Genomic DNA, 22,074 nt, shown 5'->3' with positions numbered 1-22,074 from the left:
ATTAATTAGTTTGTTTATTTTTAAAAAAATAATTCTAACGACGCTTTAAAGCGTCTTTAGAATAAGTATTGTCGACAATTTAAAGCATCGGCAAAGCTCCCATTTTTTCCGACGCTTTTGTGAAGCGTCGCAATTTAGTTCTCTACTCTGACATAGGCAACGCTTTGGCAATGCTTTTAAAAGCGTCGGAAAAAAAATTTACTGACACTTATAAGCGTAGGTAAAGACCATAGAAAGCATCGCCAAAGCTTCTTTTTTTGTTATAATATATATGTATACATATATACATATATATGTATATATATGTATACATATATACATATATATACATATATATGTATACATATATACATATATATACATATATATGTATATATATATATATGCATATATATGTATATAGATATATATATACATATATATATATATATATGTATATATGTATATATATATATATATATATATATATATATATATATATATATATATGTATGTATGTAGTGTGTATATATATATATGTATGTGTGTGTATGTATGTATGTATGTATATATGTGTATGTATGTATGTATGTATGCATATATATGCGTATATATATATATATATATATATATATATATATATATATATATATATATATATATATATATATATATATGTGTGTGTGTGTGTGTGTGTGTGTGTGTGTGTGTGTGTATGTGTGTATGTATATATATATATAGATATATATATATATATATATATATATATATATATATATATATATATATATATATATGTGCGTGTATATATATGTACATATCTCTATAAATCCGTTCATATGATGATTAGATGATGGAAATCCAACATCAATGATCCAAATCATTAAATATGATTTATTATCTCTAAACTACTTACATACGAAGAATCCTATGATTTGAAGGCCCCTAACCTATGGATTAGGTGGTTAAAATATATGCATTGTTTTATATTATTTAGATTGTCTAATTTTAACCACTTGATGAACATGCTAACGATATCCAAATTATATGATTTTTCATATGTAAGTAGTTTAGAGATAGTAGATCATATCTAATGGTTCAGATTATCGGTGTTGGATATTCATTGTTCAATTACGAATGACCAGATCTGAATGGAGATATGCTCAAATATATCCTATTCCCTCTCTCTATATATAAAATAAAGGCTCAATTTGTTTAGAGCTTTTCCTGCATCATGTGGATGCTAATATTCATAATATCATTAATAATATGCCTGACCACCATTTAAATTTATTATTCAATGTACATAGTGTTGCTGTCAATCCTTGGATTGCTTATGTGGATCTGCTAGACTGCAACGAAAGTTAGAGAACTTGTCGGTGCCTGCTTCGGCCGAACCCTCCAATGCTTAAGATAGATAAAGAGTTTTTGTGTGGGAATGAAATAGAAATCAAAGAAATAGAGTGATGTTCTAATTATGATTTTGTGATTACTTTTCGTGGAGGGTCTCCTGGTTTATTTATATTGTAGGATACAAAATCCCTGAAGATTGTGCTCTAACATTCTAGTCGTGTCGTAACCACCAGAGATTCTGCTGTAACTATGGGGGATCAGACTGTGACGACTAGTATCATGCAACAATGGTAGCAAAACGTGTTGTAATCATTCAGACGAGTGAGTGAGCTTTTACTCCAATAGTAATGAGTGAAATGCATCTCTAGGTGTTGTCGGTTGTGAGAGGGCCCTAGTTTGCTTGGGATAGACTTTGAGCTGAAAGAATGTCTGTTCGAGTTGTGGGGATTTACGTTGGGCGGCACGTGACCTTAGAGGTCTTCTAGCCTGCTCATCCTTCTTTTTAATTCAATCGAGATAGACTTAGTTCGGTCACGCAGGACGCCATATCTGAGTTGGACCAATTTGATGATGCCTTGACTGAGCTGAGATCAGCGGGTCAGCTCCAGTAAGTAGTCTACTCAGGTGCTTTCAGGTCAGTAGCCTGATGATCTATCTTGTTATGATATCAGCTTCAAATGTTTGGTACTTATCTCGCAATTTCAAATATATCGCCGAAACATACAATTTTTGGAATCCTACGTTTCAATCATGGCAAATCGCTTCAAATCTGTAGCTTGTCACTCAGTATTTTAATGATATCGCTTCATACTTTGCATAGATACCTTGTGGCATTCCCTATGTGAGGAGCTCAGAGGGCATGATCTTATGAGGCATGCACCAGGCAGCATCTAAAATGACAAGCAATGGCTTTCTTCTTTTTCTTCTTTGTTGCTGCCTTCTGCGGCGAGACATTGCCTTGAGCTTAGGTAGTAGTTTAGGGAGCAACCCCCTTTTTTAGGTATGTCCTCTTCATCTTCTTCTCCTGCTAGATCATCCCATAGGCAACCTGCAACAACTAGAACTAGGGAGCTCGCATCAGGGAGGGTTAGTCTCTTAGAGGCTGACCCCGATAAGATTAGAAGAAGCTATAATATTCCTGCTTCCATAGGACTTAGGCTGCCCCACCCTGACAAGGGAGTCCTTCAATACAGACCAAATCATCTGCTGCTATGCAAGGATACCCTTAAGGTAGGGTTTAGGCTTTCTATTCATCCATTCATTGAGTCTCTGTTAGACTCATATGGTCTAGCTCCCATACAGCTCGTCTCCAACTGCTAGTAGATGATTGTGGGTTTTAACTGCTACTTTACCTTCCATGGGCTTAGGCTTAGTGTAGATACATTTTTTAATTGGAAAAAACAACCGGCCGAACATGGGTGGCGGCATTGACCTCCAAGAGAGGGGCGTCTAGGGAGGAGAAAAATCTAGAGTTTTCCCAGCATCCTGTAATATTCTTTTCCGTCAGCAAATAGGGAAAACGCCCATCACAGTCAATCTGCATGCTACATTTAGCCACATGTCAGCAACGGCTAAATTAATAAAACCCACTTACCAAGTTACTGCAATTTAGTGCAGATTGGTTTTGGTGAAAGATGAGAGAGATTATCTAAGAAATTTATCTACCAATAAAACTCCCACTGTCAATGTGATGAACATTATCAATCATTCAGCTGAATACCATGAGATTATCCATGTCCATAAGAAAAGCATCACAAAAGCAGAGTAGATTGCATATCAAAAAGATTTATTGGTCAGAGGGATTTGTCCTTGTCAAAACATCTGTTTGACTCCACACTGAAAGCAAGACCGCCTATTGCAAAATGAACAGAACTGACGATTCATAACTTGGTTGAAATAGCGAAAAAAACAAATGGATGCTTCCCTGCGATTTAGCAACACAAATGTCTAATTAATACATCAAACCCTCACATGACAATCTCCCCCCACCCCACCAGAACTCAGATCGACACCCACCAACAAAGCAAAAAGAATCATAACAGACGCATAATCCACCATAAAGGATGAATGGCCAAATCCTTAGGATAAGTGGCTAGAGAGGCAGGGGAAATGTCAATATGTATTGTCTTCATGTAGCCAAATCAACTGGACAACATTTATCGCCATAGCCTGCTGAAAATGCCTTTCTTGTCTTTCTTCATTCTGTTCTCAAGAGATGGAAACTCGATTGAGTTGTAGGCAATGTCCAGAACGATAGGATTGCAAGGTACCGCTTGGAAAGGAGGAGGAAAACGCTCAATATGAGGAACAGCTTTTGTGTTTAAATTGCCAACTGCCGATTCATAAACATCAAGCATTTCCAGAAGGAACTTCTCTTCCTGCAATGAATAGGCCACAGCTGTTGCTACGTATTCATGTAAAATAGCATTAAATTTGTAATGACTTCAATCTAAATAACTGGATGTTAGTGCTTTCAGTATCTCACTATGAAAAAAGAGATGTAAGATCCAGGCTCAACTTGCAGTTCCTCAGTTCAATAGGGATTTCAATAGCAGTTATGGGCTGCAAGTAGTCACCACAGCAGTAAAACTATACAGGGGAACTCAACACCAGTTTTAGGTCCCCTGTTTGACTGCATGGTCCAGGCACAGCAATTTATGTTTAAGCCCTTGCACAAAGTCAGGCCTGTTTCTCTATGGATCTATACCAGTGCTCTACATACATATGCACAGGCCAGGGATTAAACATAAACTGGCAGTCAGCCAGGGTGGATCTCAATTCCCCAAGTATATTTTCCTAAATTTGTTGTGTATATGCTGCAAATATACCTTCTTTTCATTTCCGGTTAATGATATGGTAGAGACTCCTTTGGAAAGCTTTTCAGGAATCTTCTCCTCCTCCATAATCCCTGCTGCATGTTCAATGCAACTGTTTGATCTACAGTTGTCAGACAGGACCTTCAGATCCTTGATCAAAGTCTGTCAAAAGACAAAGTCAGAAAGCAGTTTCGTATTTATCATGTGAAGCACAAGAGATGAACATATCTCAAGATAATCATCGTTTTCAGTTTATTAGATTCTCCTATCCTAGTTCTCAAAGAAAAAAAAAAGATACGTAAAAATAAAGATCTGTATAAAATACTATTTAAGATAACAAATGCAAAACAGTACAATATTACACAGTGTAGTAGGTTAAAAGGCTATCATCCCACTACTAGGATACCATCGCCTTATCTCCTATAATGCAAATGAAGACATGCTCAGCTACTTAATATCACAAACTTGTGATCATGATCCGAAACAGCTAAAAGGCTTATCAAACAAAAAACCAATCTTCTAGATTGTTTCTTGATTGTGCATCAAATAATCGAGAAAGGTTTGCACTAAAAAGAAAAATAATTTGATTAGATTAATGGTTGGGAAGCAACATAAATCAATGAAGTTACCTCCATGCTTAAGATAGAACATGATCAACAAGGGTAATAACAATTTTCATGTGTCACTGTGCATTTTTCACCATTTATCTGCTGGTACAAAGGTCCTATCAGTGTTCCAATAGTTAGGCATCTTAAAATTGTGTACAGACTTGAAGCATGATCCTACCACTAGAATTTATCCCCAAATCCTAATAATGCAGAAAACATGATAAGCCCCTTAAGAAATAAGAAGTAAATATAGATGTCACGCCATACATCCTGTAATATCAGCTCTCCCATCTGTTCGACTTGCTTGAAAATATTACATGCTGTAAGCAAGATTGAATTAGACAGCATTAACAAAAATAATTAAACCTATCATGTTAAAATAGTTCTACCTGTAAATCCAGCAACAATTAAAAGTGCTCCAAGTTTGCAAATTTATATAATTTCTTGTAGCGATAGTCGTCAAAGGAATGCCTCATGCAAAGAAGAACGTCATCAAGTTAAATGCCATAACACCATCAATGATTGCATAATATCACCAATGTTTTCTTATATCCACCAAGAACAAGGATAGGTGCATATTCCATTTTAATAATGTCAACATCCTTAACTAGCATAACTAAGCATGGTGTTCGCTTTACCAACAAGAAAATAATCCATCAAACTTTGAAAACCTTAAGCATAAGAAGCTCAACTATCCCTTTACAGTAAAGAAATTTTGCAAAAGAAAGGGACATTATATGAAACCTATAAGGATGATTACTTGGGGGAGCTAATTGGCCACAATTTACGCTCTTACAGCAAGGGAACAGCACTCTAAAGTTTTTTCAACATGGAAGGAGAATGGATAAGAGAGAAAGCAAGGTTTCATATAAGGAATGCCATTCATCTCCAAGCCTTAAAGAAAATATCATTAGCCAGAGATAAACTGTAACACAAGGTCCCCTTGATAGAAAGATCAATACAACTAAACCCTGTTCCTAACCACGATGCCCCTTTCTAAGTCAAACCACTGAAGTTTCATTCTCTCCAATCTCCACTTGTTCCCCATCATTTTAAGCTCATCTGAATCCAAGCACCCATTAGACAATGTCAAATTTGTCATGTCCTTCCTAATTCTCACAATTTCTAGCTGAAAAACTATATAATAAGAAATTGATGGCAATTTCCTAATATGGCACAAGAACAATTAATAGTCAAACCCTAAAATGAATCTAGCCTACTATTGTCTACGTTACAAGAATTCTGGTGATGGACTAAGCCACATCAATTATTTGTCTCTTAGTATTGACCAGTAACACTTTCAACATTTAAATCCTTTATTGTTACTAGAGTTCTACATACATGCAATGCACGTAAGCCATAAAAGTGGGATGAGATGATGGACAAAATGAAAATAAGTGGAGTTGCATGAGCCTGGGTTCCATGGGCTGGATAGGATATGTCGAAAATTTACGAAAATGAAGTTGCTCGAGAGTGGACTCACATGTGATGCATGTGATGAGTAGGAAGGGCAATAGGCATAAATCATGGGTGCATTGACAAAAAACCACTAGTGTAAAATTCATTTTTGTTCTAAAGCTCTAATAGGAATCCCCTTTTAATTTTTAAAAAAGATTACATAATCAATGGTTATGATTTAAGGGAAAAAAGAAAATACATTTTTCAATTGATCATTGTGACGAGGGTCGCAAAGGTCATGCTTGGGAGTCACTGATTATTATGATGTGGTAAAAAAGGAAAAAGGTCGCCCTTTGATGCGAGCCCCGATGGATTCGACATTTGGGGTGTACACACCACTAGAGTTGTGTTATATATAGGGAGATAGTTCATATACAAAAATAACAACACCCAGTAATATACTTGCAACACTATTTTAGCTATATAAAATACTAATTACTCCTCAACTAAAACCAAGTGAGCAACTAACAAAAGAAATTGCAAGCACTACATCTTGTGCTTGTGAAGACAACAAATATTATCATGAGTCATGTGGAAAAAAGCTAAACAGAAAGCTCGGTGCCGACTTAATTGAGCCTCTATAACATAAGGAACAAATTCTAACATTTACATATCAGCAATTTCTTAACTAGAGAAATATCTCTATCCTTGAGACAATCTTTAAAATTTGCAATTGTAGATGACCTTATTTAATTATTTAAGAAAGAAGTTCACAGATTGATTTATAGGTTTTGAACAGCTTGCTATCTATAAAAGCTATAGGCTCAACCCACATGGTAAGGACACCAGTCCTAGATCATCGATCAGACATGTACAGTCACAGGCACAGGAGGGCAGCCCACCCAGGGACACTTTGGCTGGGTGACAGATTATGAGAGTGAGAGAGTTTTTTAAGTTTTATTTGTTGGGTACTTTGATCTTTTTCTGTAGGGATATTTTGGTTTGTCTTTTCTTTTTAGTTTTTGCCTATATAAAGGTTTGTAAGGCTTTGTTAAAGGCATGATAACTAGTTTTGAGAGCTTCCTCATATTTTCTTTTGTTGGTGGATTCTGACACCCTGTTGGTGGATTCCGCGGGTTTAGTTACCATTGTTCGGTGAATTACGGATGCCCTATTAGTGCATTCCTAGGATTTGCATAATCCGGGACGCTGTTCTGCATCACCACAAGAATGACAGCTTTTAAGGAACTAGATCAGAATTGCCAGCAAACACTTTTTTCTTGCCACCCGCATTTCTTGGATTCATGTTTGAGGAATAAGTGTGATCGAGTTCTTCAAAAACTAGGAAAGGCAAGTAAATATGCAGCATGCCTGACAATTGGGATATGCAAAGAACTTCTTAGTGGTTTTGCAATCATTTCTCTATCAATAAAACATTGTGAACACTAATTCGCACTTTCATTTCATGTATTGTCTTTCTTGCCATTCCAACATTTTGGAAACAATGATTTCCACTGGATTACCTTTTTTCCTTGCAGCAAGGCCATTTATTTAAAAAAATGAACATCTGTAACAAAATGTCAATAGTTTACACAAGTGACGCACCTTGTCAGGATTATCTGTCATTTGAAGTTTTTGCAAAGCAGTATCTGCAAGAGAGCGAGCATGGCAAAATAACACATATGCTTCCATTCTTTTACTAGCTGAACTGTAGGATTTAGCTAAATAGAAGCACCTGCAACATTTTAAAAAAAAGAAATGTCCGGTATGAGATGGAAATGAACTGGTCACGGATGAGAGCAGCAAGCACAACAAAAATGAGATAGGTCAAGATTGACAAGGCATCCAAAAGGCGCTTCAGCTATAACAATCAGTTCCATTTCTATTTAACTATGAGCCTTAAATGAATCCATCTTGTTCCAACTCTTTGTTGAAAGTTAGCTATCAACAAAGAATAACCTATTCCAAATCAACAATGTAGAACTTATCATTTAAAAGTAGAATAAAGTTTAAGGTATAGAGCATATCATTCTATTGTGATAACTGAAAGCTATATTTCTTGCCCCAACTAATTTGATACACGTGTAACAAGCATTTGTGAGTGATGCTTGACTAAGCTCATTTAATCAAAGGTTCGCCGAACCAAAACCGGAGATCATACCGGCCAACAACCAGTTTGGTACGGTATGGGTCCCTACCATGCCAAACTAGGGTGCATCAAAAACAGGGAGAGGGAGGGAAAGAGGGAGAAAAGGAGAGACGAAGAGAGAGAGAGAGAGAGAGATGGGGAGAGGCAGGGAGGGAAGGAGGAAGAGGGAGAGCTGAGGGTTAATCCCTAACCCTAACCCAAGCAAAGTGGACCAATTCTTAGATTCTATGTTCTAGAAGATCACAAAGAATGCTAGAGCATCTTTCATTTTACTAATTTGCAATGAACATTTCAAAAAAAAATTAAGGATGTAGATTTCTTTTTAATATTTTTCAAAATTACAGAAATGATAGTGTTGTTATCAACACAATTAAGCTTATTTTGTAACAAATATAAGTATTGTATCATAGACATGTATAAGAAATTAAGCTGTGAAAGAAATTAAATAGTGTAAGAAGAGGACAAAAGCATACCTCTCTGCTCGAAATATCAGCCCCTTAAGAACATATTCTTCAGCAAACGCGACTTCTTCTTTGTTCCTATCCCTTCCAGAACTAACTAAATCAGATAAATCTGTTGCATTCTGTTCACATAGAAGCGTCAGTTTTACTTTAGCATCGAACAAATTATCAGAAAAAACAATTAGAAGAATATCACATCTAATCACAAAGTGATCACCTAAACAAAGAACAGTAAAAAAATAGAATACCTGTATTAAAAGATCATATAGTCGGACAAGTTCTTCTGGTTTTGTGATTTTGTCACCCTTGTCATCTCGATGCTTTGTAAATTTACTCTTAGCAATGGTGACCAGCAACAGATTACGCTCTATTGTGCGCTGCCCTAGTACAGCACTAACTGCCTTATCAAGGCCGTTCAAGTCATCTTTTACATTCTCAGCATTTCCTGCAGTAGCCTAAATTTAGAAATACTGTTAGGAGCAGTCACCCATGAAAAAATGCTGAGAAACAATCACTATAACTATTGTGTTTGCCAATAACCTAAATATTCCTTGAAGTGGAGAGAAGAAAGGTGAATGTATTAACCATCAGGTTTTAATATGGGAGTTTTCTGATTTATACCAAGTCATTCCGAATGCAGCTTCTAGCATCATGATATGCAGAAAATATTTTGTCAAACATGGCAAACTTTTTCTCTGCTGGGACTGAATCCGCAGCTGAGCTGTGTAGATCTTTCTCCAGCTCCTGAGCTGATCAATTTCTCATGTAAGAAAAGGTTTTAATAAAAATAAGAAAAACATTAAGTGCATACCATGTCCAAAGATAAATGAATAGGAAGGTAAATAATACACAACCAAATCAATCACTGCCAACTTCAAAACTAATTTTCACAGATAACTGCAGCATGAAGTTTGTGAATTGTAGATATAGGTGCATGTCTATTAATAGCTCCTAACATGAGATACCTAGCATCCATCATGCTCACATGCAAGTATAGATAAATAACATTTGAAAGATGATAACTTGCAAGAACAGACAAACCCTGATATTCAATAAGCTTATTTCATCATTGGACATTAAACTTAATGAATCATATCTCAATGCATACTTTGCATCTCCTCTTAAAAAGGTACTTTCTGGTATCCATGTGTTCATATATTAAATGATGATACGAAAGAACCACTAAATTAAAACTATGATGGAAATTCCATATGAGCAATAATTAATTGAGTTATTTAAGAGAATCGAGAGAAAACTTCAAAAATAACTTCTACCTTTCAAGTGTTAAAGTAATATTCAATAAGCTTATTTCATCATTGGACATTAAACTTAATGAATCATATCTCAATGCATAAAGGTACTTTCCGGTATCCATGTGTTCATATATATTAAATGATGATACGAAAGAACCACTAAATTAAAAGTATGATGGAAATTCCATATGAGCAATAATTAATTGAGTTATTTAAGGGAATCGAGCGAAAACTTCAAAAATTACTTCTATCTTTCAAGGGTTAAAATAATTCGGTTAAATGAATAACTTCAGAAAATTCTAATCACGAGAAAAAAGCAAGAGAAACCATGAACATTTTAGCAATTTTTGTGAACCTTCAATACAATATTAAAATAAAATCAATTTTTTAAAGACTATCAAATACAAAACCATGAGCCAAAGCATATCCAACTAGTATTTCTGATGCATTAATAACCATCAGAGATGAACTTGAAAGGCAGCAGAAAAAATGTTTACTTTTTGCACCTCAATAATCACTCCATTAAATAAAACATCGCCACAAACCTTTCAGAATGGACACCCGAGTCTTAGCATTACTGATGGGAAATCTGTGACCAAGCCAGTAGAACTCTGTCATGGATGCTGCCTGTTGTGATCTTGCCTCAGCCATAACAGCCTGAAGAATACAATGAATGAAGAGCACTCAAAAAAAATCATCATGTTGTGAACATATTGATCAAATGGTAGCCCATTAAATAGAATTTGGTCCACCCCTTGAGAAGAAGCAAAATCAAATGTAAGTTAATTGAAGTGGATGAACAAGAATGGAAAAAGGCAGTACATTAATATTTCTCTTTACAAGAAATTTGGTTTAAGATAATTAAATAATTTCTTAGAAATGACTAGAAAAGAGCCCCAAAAAAAGTCCTTTTTTTATAAGAGAAGTCAATTTTCCTATTTAAATTCAACATTACACCAAACACATGTGATAAGCAGTTAAAGCAAACATCATTAAACCCAAAAATTTAATATTGACCAAACTCAAGGTTATCATAAATTTTCACATTCCAAGACAGGATTACAAGCTTGTCTTAAAAAGAATATCAAACCAGATATATCTCCATCCTTCTAATTCTAGTTCCACTAAAGTGTGACATGGACACTGCACATGTTTTTAAAAAATAATAAATAATAAGTAACAAATGTTAGGGGGTGTGTTTGAACCCTCAACCATATGGTTTATAGCCACATGCTCCAACCAAGCCAGCATTGTGCAGGATTGAGAAACTCATGGTGTGGGAAACACATGCTATGGGAAAGGATGTTTCGGAAACCAAAAATTGGAGTCACACAAACTGGAGCCCCACCAACAGAGATGCTGGGGGAGTTTCAATTTAATAGTAGAATAGATGTGTCATGATAGAATCAATCATCTCATTCACTTAATTAAAGTACGCTAAAAGAAAAGGTACACTTATCCTAATAGTTTTCATATATCAAAATTTTGAGGAAAATTATGTTTGTGAATAAATCCTTTGACGAGGTACTGCAAACAGTCAAAAGATAGATCAGACCATCCTAATAGCTGACAACCATACTTCAGTAAGCTACATATTAGCAAGTTGCTGTATGGTTAAAAATCTGAACAAGCTCTTAAAATAAGTGATGTTACATAATTATCTTAGATCATAATGTGCTGATATAGAAGCAAGTTGAAAAGTTATTCACTCAGGTAAAAAAAAAACAACTGAAAGATTCTGCATCAAGGAAACAAAACTGACCTCTAATTTCGCTTTGAAAAGGTCTAAGGCAGGCCCCTCCATTTTACCAATGTCTAGAAGTTCAGAAGTTTGCAAGCTCGATTCGCCTACTTTGTGTAAACAGTACCTGATGCTTGGTTCCAACTCTTCAACACGCTCACGGCATAAAACTTGATTTTCTATATCGCCATATTTCCCAAGTTCTTCATATACAGCCCTGTAAAGTAACCATACGTCAGCCAAACATGACCACAAGCCAAAAACTGCAGCAAGAAAGCAGAAGAACAATGGTATATGAGGATGAAAACTTTGTATTGGGAAACATTATTTTTTTCAGAAACAAACTAGAACAAATAGCAAATTAGAATTGAAGCAAGGAAGTTTATTTAGAAATTAGCATAATAAAATGGTTTTAGAGATGAGTTGGCAGCTCCTGGTACAGCAAAGAATTAAGATGGCTATATATCTAGCATGGCAAAAGAAGGGGGAACCAGTTCTTGTTAAAACAAATTAATACCTGGCATTCTTGAAATTCATCAATGCAGTTTCCCAATTCTTATCTTGTTCAAACAATAAAGTGCCTTTCATATAAGAGGCATATGCCTGTACATCAAAAAAAGGGTTATGTTTAAAGGGTTTCATCTCACTGCTGCTTGGCACAGCAATAGAAATTAACCAAGCAAGAGTTCTTCATAGATTAAAACTTATAATAATTGATAACTCAAACAAATTTATGATCAAAAAGAATTGTATACAGAAATACGAGAACACCTGTATGAACCAACAATATAATATATTTGAGATGAATACCTATAGCCATTTCCATCATTTCCTACATGGCAAACACCTTCCACAATGTTTAATTAAAGGATAGAACAAGAGAAAGCAATCCCACTTGATGGTGAAATTTGGTCTAGGACCAACTAGAGAACCTTCTAATTTGCAAAACCTAATTCAATTAGCTTACCAATAACAAATCAACCTAATTTCCTATACAACAGAAAATTTTGGTTTTAATTTTGGCAAAGATATCAGGTACCCGTATACACATACAAATACATATATACATAAATACACGATATAATATTTTACCTTTAATCAACCAATATAAACTATTGTATCAGCTGATACATCATTAACACATCGGCCAAGATTTTTTTTAGTCTTTTTCTTCTCATTAAGATTTTTTAATTGCAATACTTAAAATCAATGCCTAAGATCATAGCCAATCCTATTTCTTCTGTATTAGCCAATTGTCCAGTACATTGGTCATTATATATCAACGAAGATGTTGGAATATCTCAATCCATCTGACCAAGATATACAGATATCTCAAGTTAATCTTAATATTAGTTGCCCACTGAGATAGCCAAGATATCAAAACCTGTTCCACATTCCCAAATTTGACAAGAAACATATCATACAGAATTCTAAAAAGGGATATAAGTAATGACTTGGGTTCCTTATAGACAGTCAACTTACCATTTCTACGAACTATTTCCAAGAGTGCAGGCATCTTTTTACAATTAAAAAAATTCAGATACATGCTCGAGTTTTTCCTCTTTTTGTCATTTTCATTTTTGAAAAAGAAAAGCATATATCCATGCTCTCATAGAGAGAAGTCTAAGCCTAGAATCCTCATCTAACTGGAAGCATCAACAATTTCAAACACAAGTAATCTAAAATCAGCTATCAGAACACATAAAGATAAAGCAAGTATAGAATTAATAGGAATTTTTGCTGAGTTAGGATTTATAGAGTTGAGTCAAATTGAATATGGGTCATGGTTTTGCAGTAAAAATCAGCTAGCAGAATACACACATCTAGCAAGTATAGAATTAATAGGGATTATTGATGAGTTAGAATTATAGAGTTAACTAAAAATAGTTGGAACTTGGGTTATGGTAATGCAGTACAGCGCAAGAAGCTTCAATATTTAAGGATTTGACACCATGATATCCAGCTGACTGCATGTTCAGAGAAAAATTAGAAGCATCGTGCTCCATGTCTGACTATCAATTAAGTGAACCATTAACAAGTAGCTAGAATTTGCTGGATAAGAGGTTATCTTGTCTACTATTGTTTAGGATTTAATTGCAACCATGACCATCGAACGACAACTCAGACACATGGTTCTCCTCATCTAGGTAGCATAGTTTTCTCCAATTAAGACAACATTTGCAAATTATACTGTTAATTGGGCAGCTGGTGCCTCCAAAAAATCAGCATTTCAGTCATTCCTGGTGATTGTTGCCATCAATAGCAGCTTTAAACTTTTTCAAGGAATAGAAAAAAGTATTCCAAATCCCACTGTACCACAACCAAACAGAATCAAAAGGCAAAACTTCAAATCATGTATTTACTTGAGGAAGATTTTGCACATAAGAAGACTTCTCATGTGGTATCCTTCTTGGAGAACTCATGAACTTGTTTGAATTATGTGACTCTCTTTATAGTAAAATTGCCTAAAAGTTTGATGTTTAATCTCAGCTCAAGCATGAGTGTAGTCGACTAGAAACATATTGCTCTAGGTTATGCTACGATAACCCCTGGACACTTATGGATGGCTTGATTGAAATATAATTGCATCAGCAATCAGATTACATAATCTCTACTATTATAACACAAATAAATGAGTCTTCATCCATGATCCCTAAGCCTCCATGGATCTATCCTTGTCCCTTTCTTTTTTTATCTTTTTCCTTCAAAAAACCATGAATGTCCGTTTTATCTGAATTCTTTAAACAATATTGTTATAGCCTGTAGTCCTACAAAGTTGAATCTCTCTAGGTTGCCCGACCAGGAGCTACTGCTGAGATATCCGTTCACCCTACTACCAGTCCTCTATTTTTATCCAAGGTCGTGGTGTAAAACAATCTTGGCTGCCCAATTGCTATGTTTCATCTAGGGAGCCTACTCATTCTCCAAGCCATCCATGCTTCCGTCAAGTGCATCGCACATGCCCAGCACTAGTTTTCATGATATGATTACATTGCATATAGAAATTGACCCTTTTAGACATGCCCTGCAACATGATACATATGCCAATTATAACAATGGGGAGATCATTCTTGTTAGTCACCATTCAGTTTAACCTTTCACATGCTATAGTGATATAAACAATATTCTTTTGTTTATGAACTTATAGAAGAAGTTAATTAGAAATATCATATTCCATTAAATTTTCATAAAGTGGGCTTGAGCTGGTGGTGAACTTATTATTTAAGCAAATCAAACAACTAATAAGAGAATTTGTATATGGGAAAGTATACCATCCTTTTAATAAATGCAAACTGAAATTTTATTTATTAAATATTATGATCATCAGAGCATGGAAAGCAAGCATGTATGAACATATCACATAAATGAATACTATGCTAATGTGGCCTAAAAATTTACCCAAGTAAAAGAGTTACTTGATATGCACGCATGGCATAATGAAGTCAGACAATTCAGTTGATAGAATACATACTTCTGCTTCCAGAGAAGTTCTAGAGTCTCCTTTCGCAGCACATAGCTGCGAAAAAAGTATTGCCCACTTCACCGCCTTCCTCAATCTACCAAGCAAGTAAATTCGTTGACGGCCATTTGGTCCATCAGGTAATTGTCGCTTTTCCATAGCATGGCTCCAAGCCCTTTCAGCCATATAAAGAACCATATGGAGAAACCTATATCAAAAATATGCAAAGTCACATATAGTTCATGTAATTTCTTCTCATGATAAAAATACCTGTCAGTGTGTTTACATCATGCAAATAATGTCAACCTAATGATACTTGCTTTTAGTCATAAATAATGCTTACTAAAGATGACAAGAATTTTATTTAATGACCATTTTTTTGGACAACTATAATGGACAGGCCACTTGATGATATTTGTCAAACATCTGTACTAAAGCACAACAGCAAATTAGTTCTAAGCAAACAACTCCATGCTAAGCCTTCACAGACAGTACTCCTGAATAATATACTCATGAGGGATAACCTAAAGGGGAAATAATTGACAGAGGATCTATCTTTTATTGCATAAAAGGTGGAGCAATTATCTTTTCTTGAGGGAAAAGGGATAAGATGGGGTAATTATCAATTGCTACTTCATTGTAGCTTTACATGAACTATTTCATACCAGTAACTAGCATACAACTTCCAGTGAAACAGATGTGTCAACTGTATTCGGAAGCTTGATACTATGACTACGGAGAAGAAGTGTCTGCGGTACAAGGTTTCAAATATCATCAGAATGGGATGTTAGTACTGTCTTGTTCTGATCGAACATCAAACCAATTGGACTGGTACATACCAACCGCATTCCGTGTCACCCTACCAGTCAATGTCAACAGTATTGTACACACCTTACCGGTCAGTACTGGTTGCTTTTCATTTATTTTGGTTCTCTCGACCTTGGTACATACCAATCATGCGAGTACCATACCAGCATTATACTGTTCCAATGGAAAACGAGTACGAGGTTTACTTATAGTATTTAAAATGTGACTAGTGTGACTGTGTTAAAATACTACATGGCGCACTAGTGCTAGTCCAAGGCTAGCAAGATAAAGTATGGAACCTTACCGTGGTGTTTCCGCCACTTGCAAAGGCCAATGAAACTAAATTATTTCTGCTGGTCCTTAACAATCCATTTCAATTCGTCCCAACAAGCACAAATTGATATGCAAGATATAGAGATGCTTACCTCTGTTCAGTGTCTTCATTCTTGCCTACATAGTACCTGTTGTATGACGGACCAACATGACACAATATCTTGATTGATAGGTGCATCACAACACATGATATGAATTGGGAAATCTGGAAAGAAGATTCCTTGCAGATTTTTCCCAGAAATGGTGCTAGGCTGAAAGTCAAAGAATTTCAGCAGAAAAAATAAAGCAGCACATTTGCTTCTGAACAAGAAGACCTTAGACATTTTGCCTCCTAAATCTATTTGTCTAGTCCAACTACTAGCTCAGATCAAGAAGTATATATAGCACTATTTAGCAAGCAAACATTAATAGATAGTTTTTTTTTTTGCAATAATTAGTGTGAAATTTTTACTTATAAACTTTCAAATTCAAATGGGTGTTTGTTCACTTCTTTATGAGCATAAAATTCATAGTTATTGCCCCATGTGGAGCATAAAATAAGATTTATGAGGTTTCTCAAGAAAGCAATTTATTATCACACCACAAAACTAAATTAAAATAGCTAATAATTATCTACCTTTTTAACAGATGATGATATAGTTAGCTACCAAGCATAAAATATGTATTTATAACTCAATGACATCAATATTTCATTATGACCATAAGGACTCAAAGGTGGCACAAAGCTCCACTTTAGATGAAAGCGTCTATATCATACACTAGCAATTTTGAATGTCATAACAGAGTGAAACCTTTCTTCATGACTTATTTGCCTTTCTAAATTGACATAACTAAGTTGTGACAAGGGTTATGCGTATACACCATTATCCACCTTAAAGGTTCCTTAAAAAATAAAGCATTACATATACCACCCCAAAACACCATTTGTAAGAGCAACAATTGTCACAAACTTTTAAATCATTAACCTAGAACAATGGTAAAAGGACCTTTAGGAATTTTCTTTGCAATCAAAGGCACCCAACAATGTATTTTGTCCCCTTTGTTAACAATGAATTTTCTTTCTTTAAGAAATCTTGTTATGTCAGAAAGACAACACCAAAAAGTAGAATGGACTAAATTGGGCAATTAGATATATAGTTTTCAGTTTTCCCCAAAAATTAGCTACTAAAGTCAAATTTCATCAACTTAAATTCAATAATGAAGCGCTCAAGTTAGGTCGAAGAACAGTTCGAGTTGCTTTCATGCAAAAGGTATTGTTGTATTAGCAAAACTAGCAAACACATCATTACTTTCGGGCTTTAAGTACATTTTAGTAACCGACATCCCAGAACCAGTTTTATAAAACAGTAAATAAGGTGGTAAATTGAAGGGTAGACAAGTGAGAATCCACTATGATTAGTTAAGAAGTCAACTTTTCTAATTCCTTGTTAATCATAAAATTGAATCTCTGGTTAGAGGTTTTCTAGTGTCTCACCGACTCTCACCAATAATACTCTTACAAAGATGGATGATTTCCCATTATAAAATTCCTCTCTCCTTTTATAGGTGTCTCTTCCTTGCTTGCAAAGATGAGTCAGCAAGACATACACAATATATATATATATATATGTGTGTGTGTGTGTGTGTGTGTGTGTGTGTTTATATGTGTATATATATATTAGGGAACTTCAATGATAAGAAAGCAATCTTTATTAGGGATAGAAAATCCATGCAAAAATCATATTTCTAGGATCCCCATATAGCGAGTTATAAAATTCTAGAACTTTAAATTATGAAAGGGCTGGGTAAAATTAAATCAAAATATAATAAGAATATAGCTCTTCTTTAAAAATTTAACTAATATTAAACATTACTAATACAAGAGCATGGTATGTTGTACCATACAGAACTGGACAGTACCGAGCGTACCGTACCATTCCGGTTCAGCACCAGTACCGGTGATATACTGACACTCAGTACGCTAAAAAAAAATCCGTACCATACCGTAGCGATACTATACTAGTATGACACTGGTACAAGGGTCCGATACCAGTACGACGAATCTTGATACAAGAAAAGCATAGCATGGCCATTTAATATACATTCTTACATTACAGGAAGATATTATTGTGCAACAAGTTTGTAAGGTAAAGAACCATAGCATAGATTTAAATGGCAGCCTAGAAAAGTTCGTTCTTGTGAATGACAACTCCATCCAACTCACCCTTCAGCAAATTGCTTTAAACTAATAAAGTCAAGAAAACCTACATAACCTACATATTTTGGATATAACAAGATTCTATGATAAATTAATGATCTTAAAAAAATGACAAAATAAAGGAAATATCTGCATTTATATCATCACTTTAAGCATATGCTAAAACAAATCAAATACAGAGATCATAAAGCAAATATTTACAATATACCAAACCAAGCAATATAAATACAAGAATGAGAACAATAAAAATAATAACATTAGGTAACATAATTAGTTTCTTCAATCTCTTTGTTTAGAAAAAATAAAATAAAATTTAGCTATGTGTTAATTTGGTTACCTATATTCATAGATAATTTCCTAAATGCAGAATATCTTTGGATTAGGGAATACATCATGGAACATTTTATTGACACAGAATAAGCATCATATTTGCATTCCGCTGAAATGTTATATGCAGGGTAGCTCCCAAAACAATTGTCAATCCACTAACTGAGGCTGACCCAACACATTTTTGATGTGAACCAAACTACATTACTGCTTTGGGAAAAAAAGCACAGGATAATGATACCCAAGTAGAAACATGGAAGCTGCTCATAGAGCAAGTTAGCATAATAAACTTTCTTGGCTAAGCTATGTGGTACCTCACTTCTGTGACTGTTGACTCAGTCAAGGCCCTCCGTGTAAATCTGCCACGACCATGTGTAAACTTCAATGATTTGTATAATCTTCTCAAGCGTGCAGTACAATATCTCCTGAAAAGCAAAGGTTGATTATTAAATGATTGTATATTTGGTGACAAGATAAAAGAACATAAATCTGTAGAATAAAGAAAATCAGGTTTCATGGAGACCATTGAGTCAAGGGCATAAAGGAAGATCTTACAGAAGATAAAACCAAAAGTTCAACAGCCTAAAATTGTAACCACAAAAATATAGAAAAAGTTAAATAGTATAAGATGGCAGCTTTAGTGTGTCAAAGAAGGGAGTAATTTATGCCTTGCAACTCTTTTTTTCCAGCAAAAGGGATGTTTAGGAAAGTATGGGAACAGAACAACAAGAATGACAAGGATGTTAAAAGGAAAATATCTCTCAATATGTCAGACATTAAGGCAGTTAGACATAAGGGTGATGATAAAGCTGTACGATTTCACAGCCTTCCACAAATCTTCCAATAACATAAGTGAGGCCTAGTTGGAAATGTGAAACAAATTGCTGTAATAATATGTCAACCAGTATGTTACAGTTGATACATGCTAGACTCAAACTTGTAAAAATATAATACACTAAATTTCTTTTTCTTGGTCATGTTTGTTTAATTTATGTTCCAGAGCTCAGTTAATAGTAGCATGTTTGTGAGAATTAACAATGCATATATAAGAACAATGGTGCAGCGTCATCAATAAAAGTAGGCACTATCATATATTTTTGTATGTTAGGATGGATCACTTGCAAGGCTGCGTACCATTTCATATGAATGCCAGCCAATACATGGCACAGAAAAACATGGTGGATGCTATTTTGTAATAAAATACTAGTACAGTTTGTGATCTAAGTGGAGTATAAAAGTTATTTCTGGCACTATTTCTATGTTAATATTAGGTTTTAAATTTGGGGCTGTTAGAGTCATTATCATCTTCATAAGTTACCATACAACTCATCTTATTAGGTACTATAGAAATTCTATATGGACCTGAAAGCCTTATTACAAAAGGTTGGAGTTAGAGGCATAAGTTAGAACCAAATTATGATGAATGTCAATTAATGTACGAGAATCTCTCAAAGGTTTTTCCCTCCCTCTCATTACTCTCCCTTCTTCCCTCCCTTTCTTTTCCTTCTCTTATTTTCCTCTTCTTTTTTCCCCACTTTATCTTCCCATTCTTGTTTTTTTATTAACCATCATGCATCCAAATCAGATTTGAAGACAGATTTGATCTTTAAGTTACACATTATAAACCTCCCTCCTTTGCTTCTTCAATTTCCCTTCTTTCATATTATAAACTTGTATTTCATCGTGCAAATTTGCTAAAATTGCGGTTCACATCCCCTACATTATTCTACTGGAAATTTTGAATCATATTACAATGATTAAGCCAACCATAATTATGATCTACATTATCTTGTTGCATCTTGAAAGTAGACGTTTTTCCACCACTTTGTCCTTGTACCATTATTTGCTTTGATGTAACGAGGAGAACTTACTCTTGCACTTTCGATGAGATGGCACATAACAAAGATTCTCATACTTGCATTGCAATTTTTAGGGGAAACCTTTAGCTTCCACAGGAACTACATTAAAAATCTAGAAGACATACTGAAAATCAACATGTATTAGAAATTCAACATCAACTCTAACTAGTTAATAGGTACTTCAACTTAGGCTTATCAAACCATGGTTAGGTGATATAGTATGGTCCATGTAAGGGAACCTATTGGATTTTAGGATGATAGGGATGTAATAATGGTTTGCCAGGATTTTGGTTTAGACCTAGATTTTCAATAAAATTGAACTAGAAAGTTCACATGAATGAAAGAAAAAGGTTAAAAATTAATATTACCTAAATAGGGCTAAAACTGTTTCTTAAAAGTCAATGTGATTGAATATTCAAAATCAAGCTTGCCTGATTTTGTTTTGGAAAAATAAGACAAAGGAATGATACCTAGTGGCCACAAACCACCATGATACCTCAGATATAGGGTTCAAAGATCTCAGACCTCAGCACAAGAGAACAAGAAGATGTTCTTTGAATAAGAATATCGCTTCCTTACAGGCATGCAATCAAAGCCATTCCACAACACAAAATAAGAGAATTTTTCTATACCTCTTGCTCCAAAGGATTAAACAGAACCTACCGATATCGAGTGTAATCTCGATGCCTCAACCCATGCTGCATCTGAGCTGATTTGAGAAGCTGCAACACTATAAATTACAACCAAAAACAAAAGAAAAATCAAATCCGATCACCAGAAGAAACGGCGAAATACTAAGAACCATCCACTGGAACAGTATCAATCCGAATACGAGAGGAGTATAAAAGAAAGAACCGTTGATAGAGAACTTGGGATTAATCTGCTCGACGGTAGCGGACTTGTTGTCGTCGATCTCCATCGCCGATGCTTCGTTTCCTTTCGCCATGATCCTTCAAACACCACGAGAGAAAGGATAGAGGAGATCGGAACAGAGAGAAGCGGACGGGAATCGAACAAGGGATTCAAAGATCTAGGGTTTCACGAAACCGAGGGTTTTGACTCACCCGGTTTTCCAGAGGCGTCGCGACGCCCTTTGGGCTTAAAAGCGGATACGCTGGATCCTTGAACCGTAATTTTCGTTTCGGGTTATCTTAAGCCGTAATTTATGAGAAGATGACTTTGCACGTGTCGAAGCCACGGTTGGACCTGCTAAACAAAGGCCAGAATCCTCACCCTCATGGTTAAGGCTGCAAATGGGTCGGGGCGACCCGTGACCCGACCCGACCCAACCCGCGTAAACCCGACCCGATCCGAATTTTAGGACCCGCGGATC

General features: G+C 35.2%; 1 protein-coding gene across 1 annotated transcript; it reads right to left on the bottom strand.

Annotated features, from left to right (window-relative positions):
- Positions 1–3,083: 3,083 nt before the first annotated feature.
- LOC103718098 (signal recognition particle subunit SRP68) lies at positions 3,084–21,868 on the bottom strand. The gene is made up of 14 exons (XM_017845457.3): positions 21,806–21,868; positions 21,597–21,691; positions 21,405–21,471; positions 19,197–19,307; positions 15,231–15,426; positions 12,276–12,361; positions 11,780–11,975; positions 10,563–10,674; positions 9,386–9,513; positions 9,013–9,219; positions 8,777–8,886; positions 7,760–7,889; positions 4,161–4,310; positions 3,084–3,710 (listed from the first exon to the last, which is right to left on the bottom strand). The coding sequence occupies exons 2-14, from the start codon at positions 21,685–21,687 to the stop codon at positions 3,489–3,491; spliced, it is 1,806 nt and encodes a 601-aa protein (XP_017700946.1). The 5' UTR covers positions 21,688–21,691; positions 21,806–21,868; the 3' UTR covers positions 3,084–3,488.
- Between the last annotated feature and the right edge of the window lie 206 nt (positions 21,869–22,074).

Source organism: Phoenix dactylifera, unplaced genomic scaffold (genome assembly GCF_009389715.1).
Source record: "Phoenix dactylifera cultivar Barhee BC4 unplaced genomic scaffold, palm_55x_up_171113_PBpolish2nd_filt_p 000222F, whole genome shotgun sequence".
Classification (NCBI taxonomy): Eukaryota; Viridiplantae; Streptophyta; class Magnoliopsida; order Arecales; family Arecaceae; genus Phoenix; species Phoenix dactylifera.
This window is presented reverse-complemented; position numbering and strand designations above follow the sequence as displayed.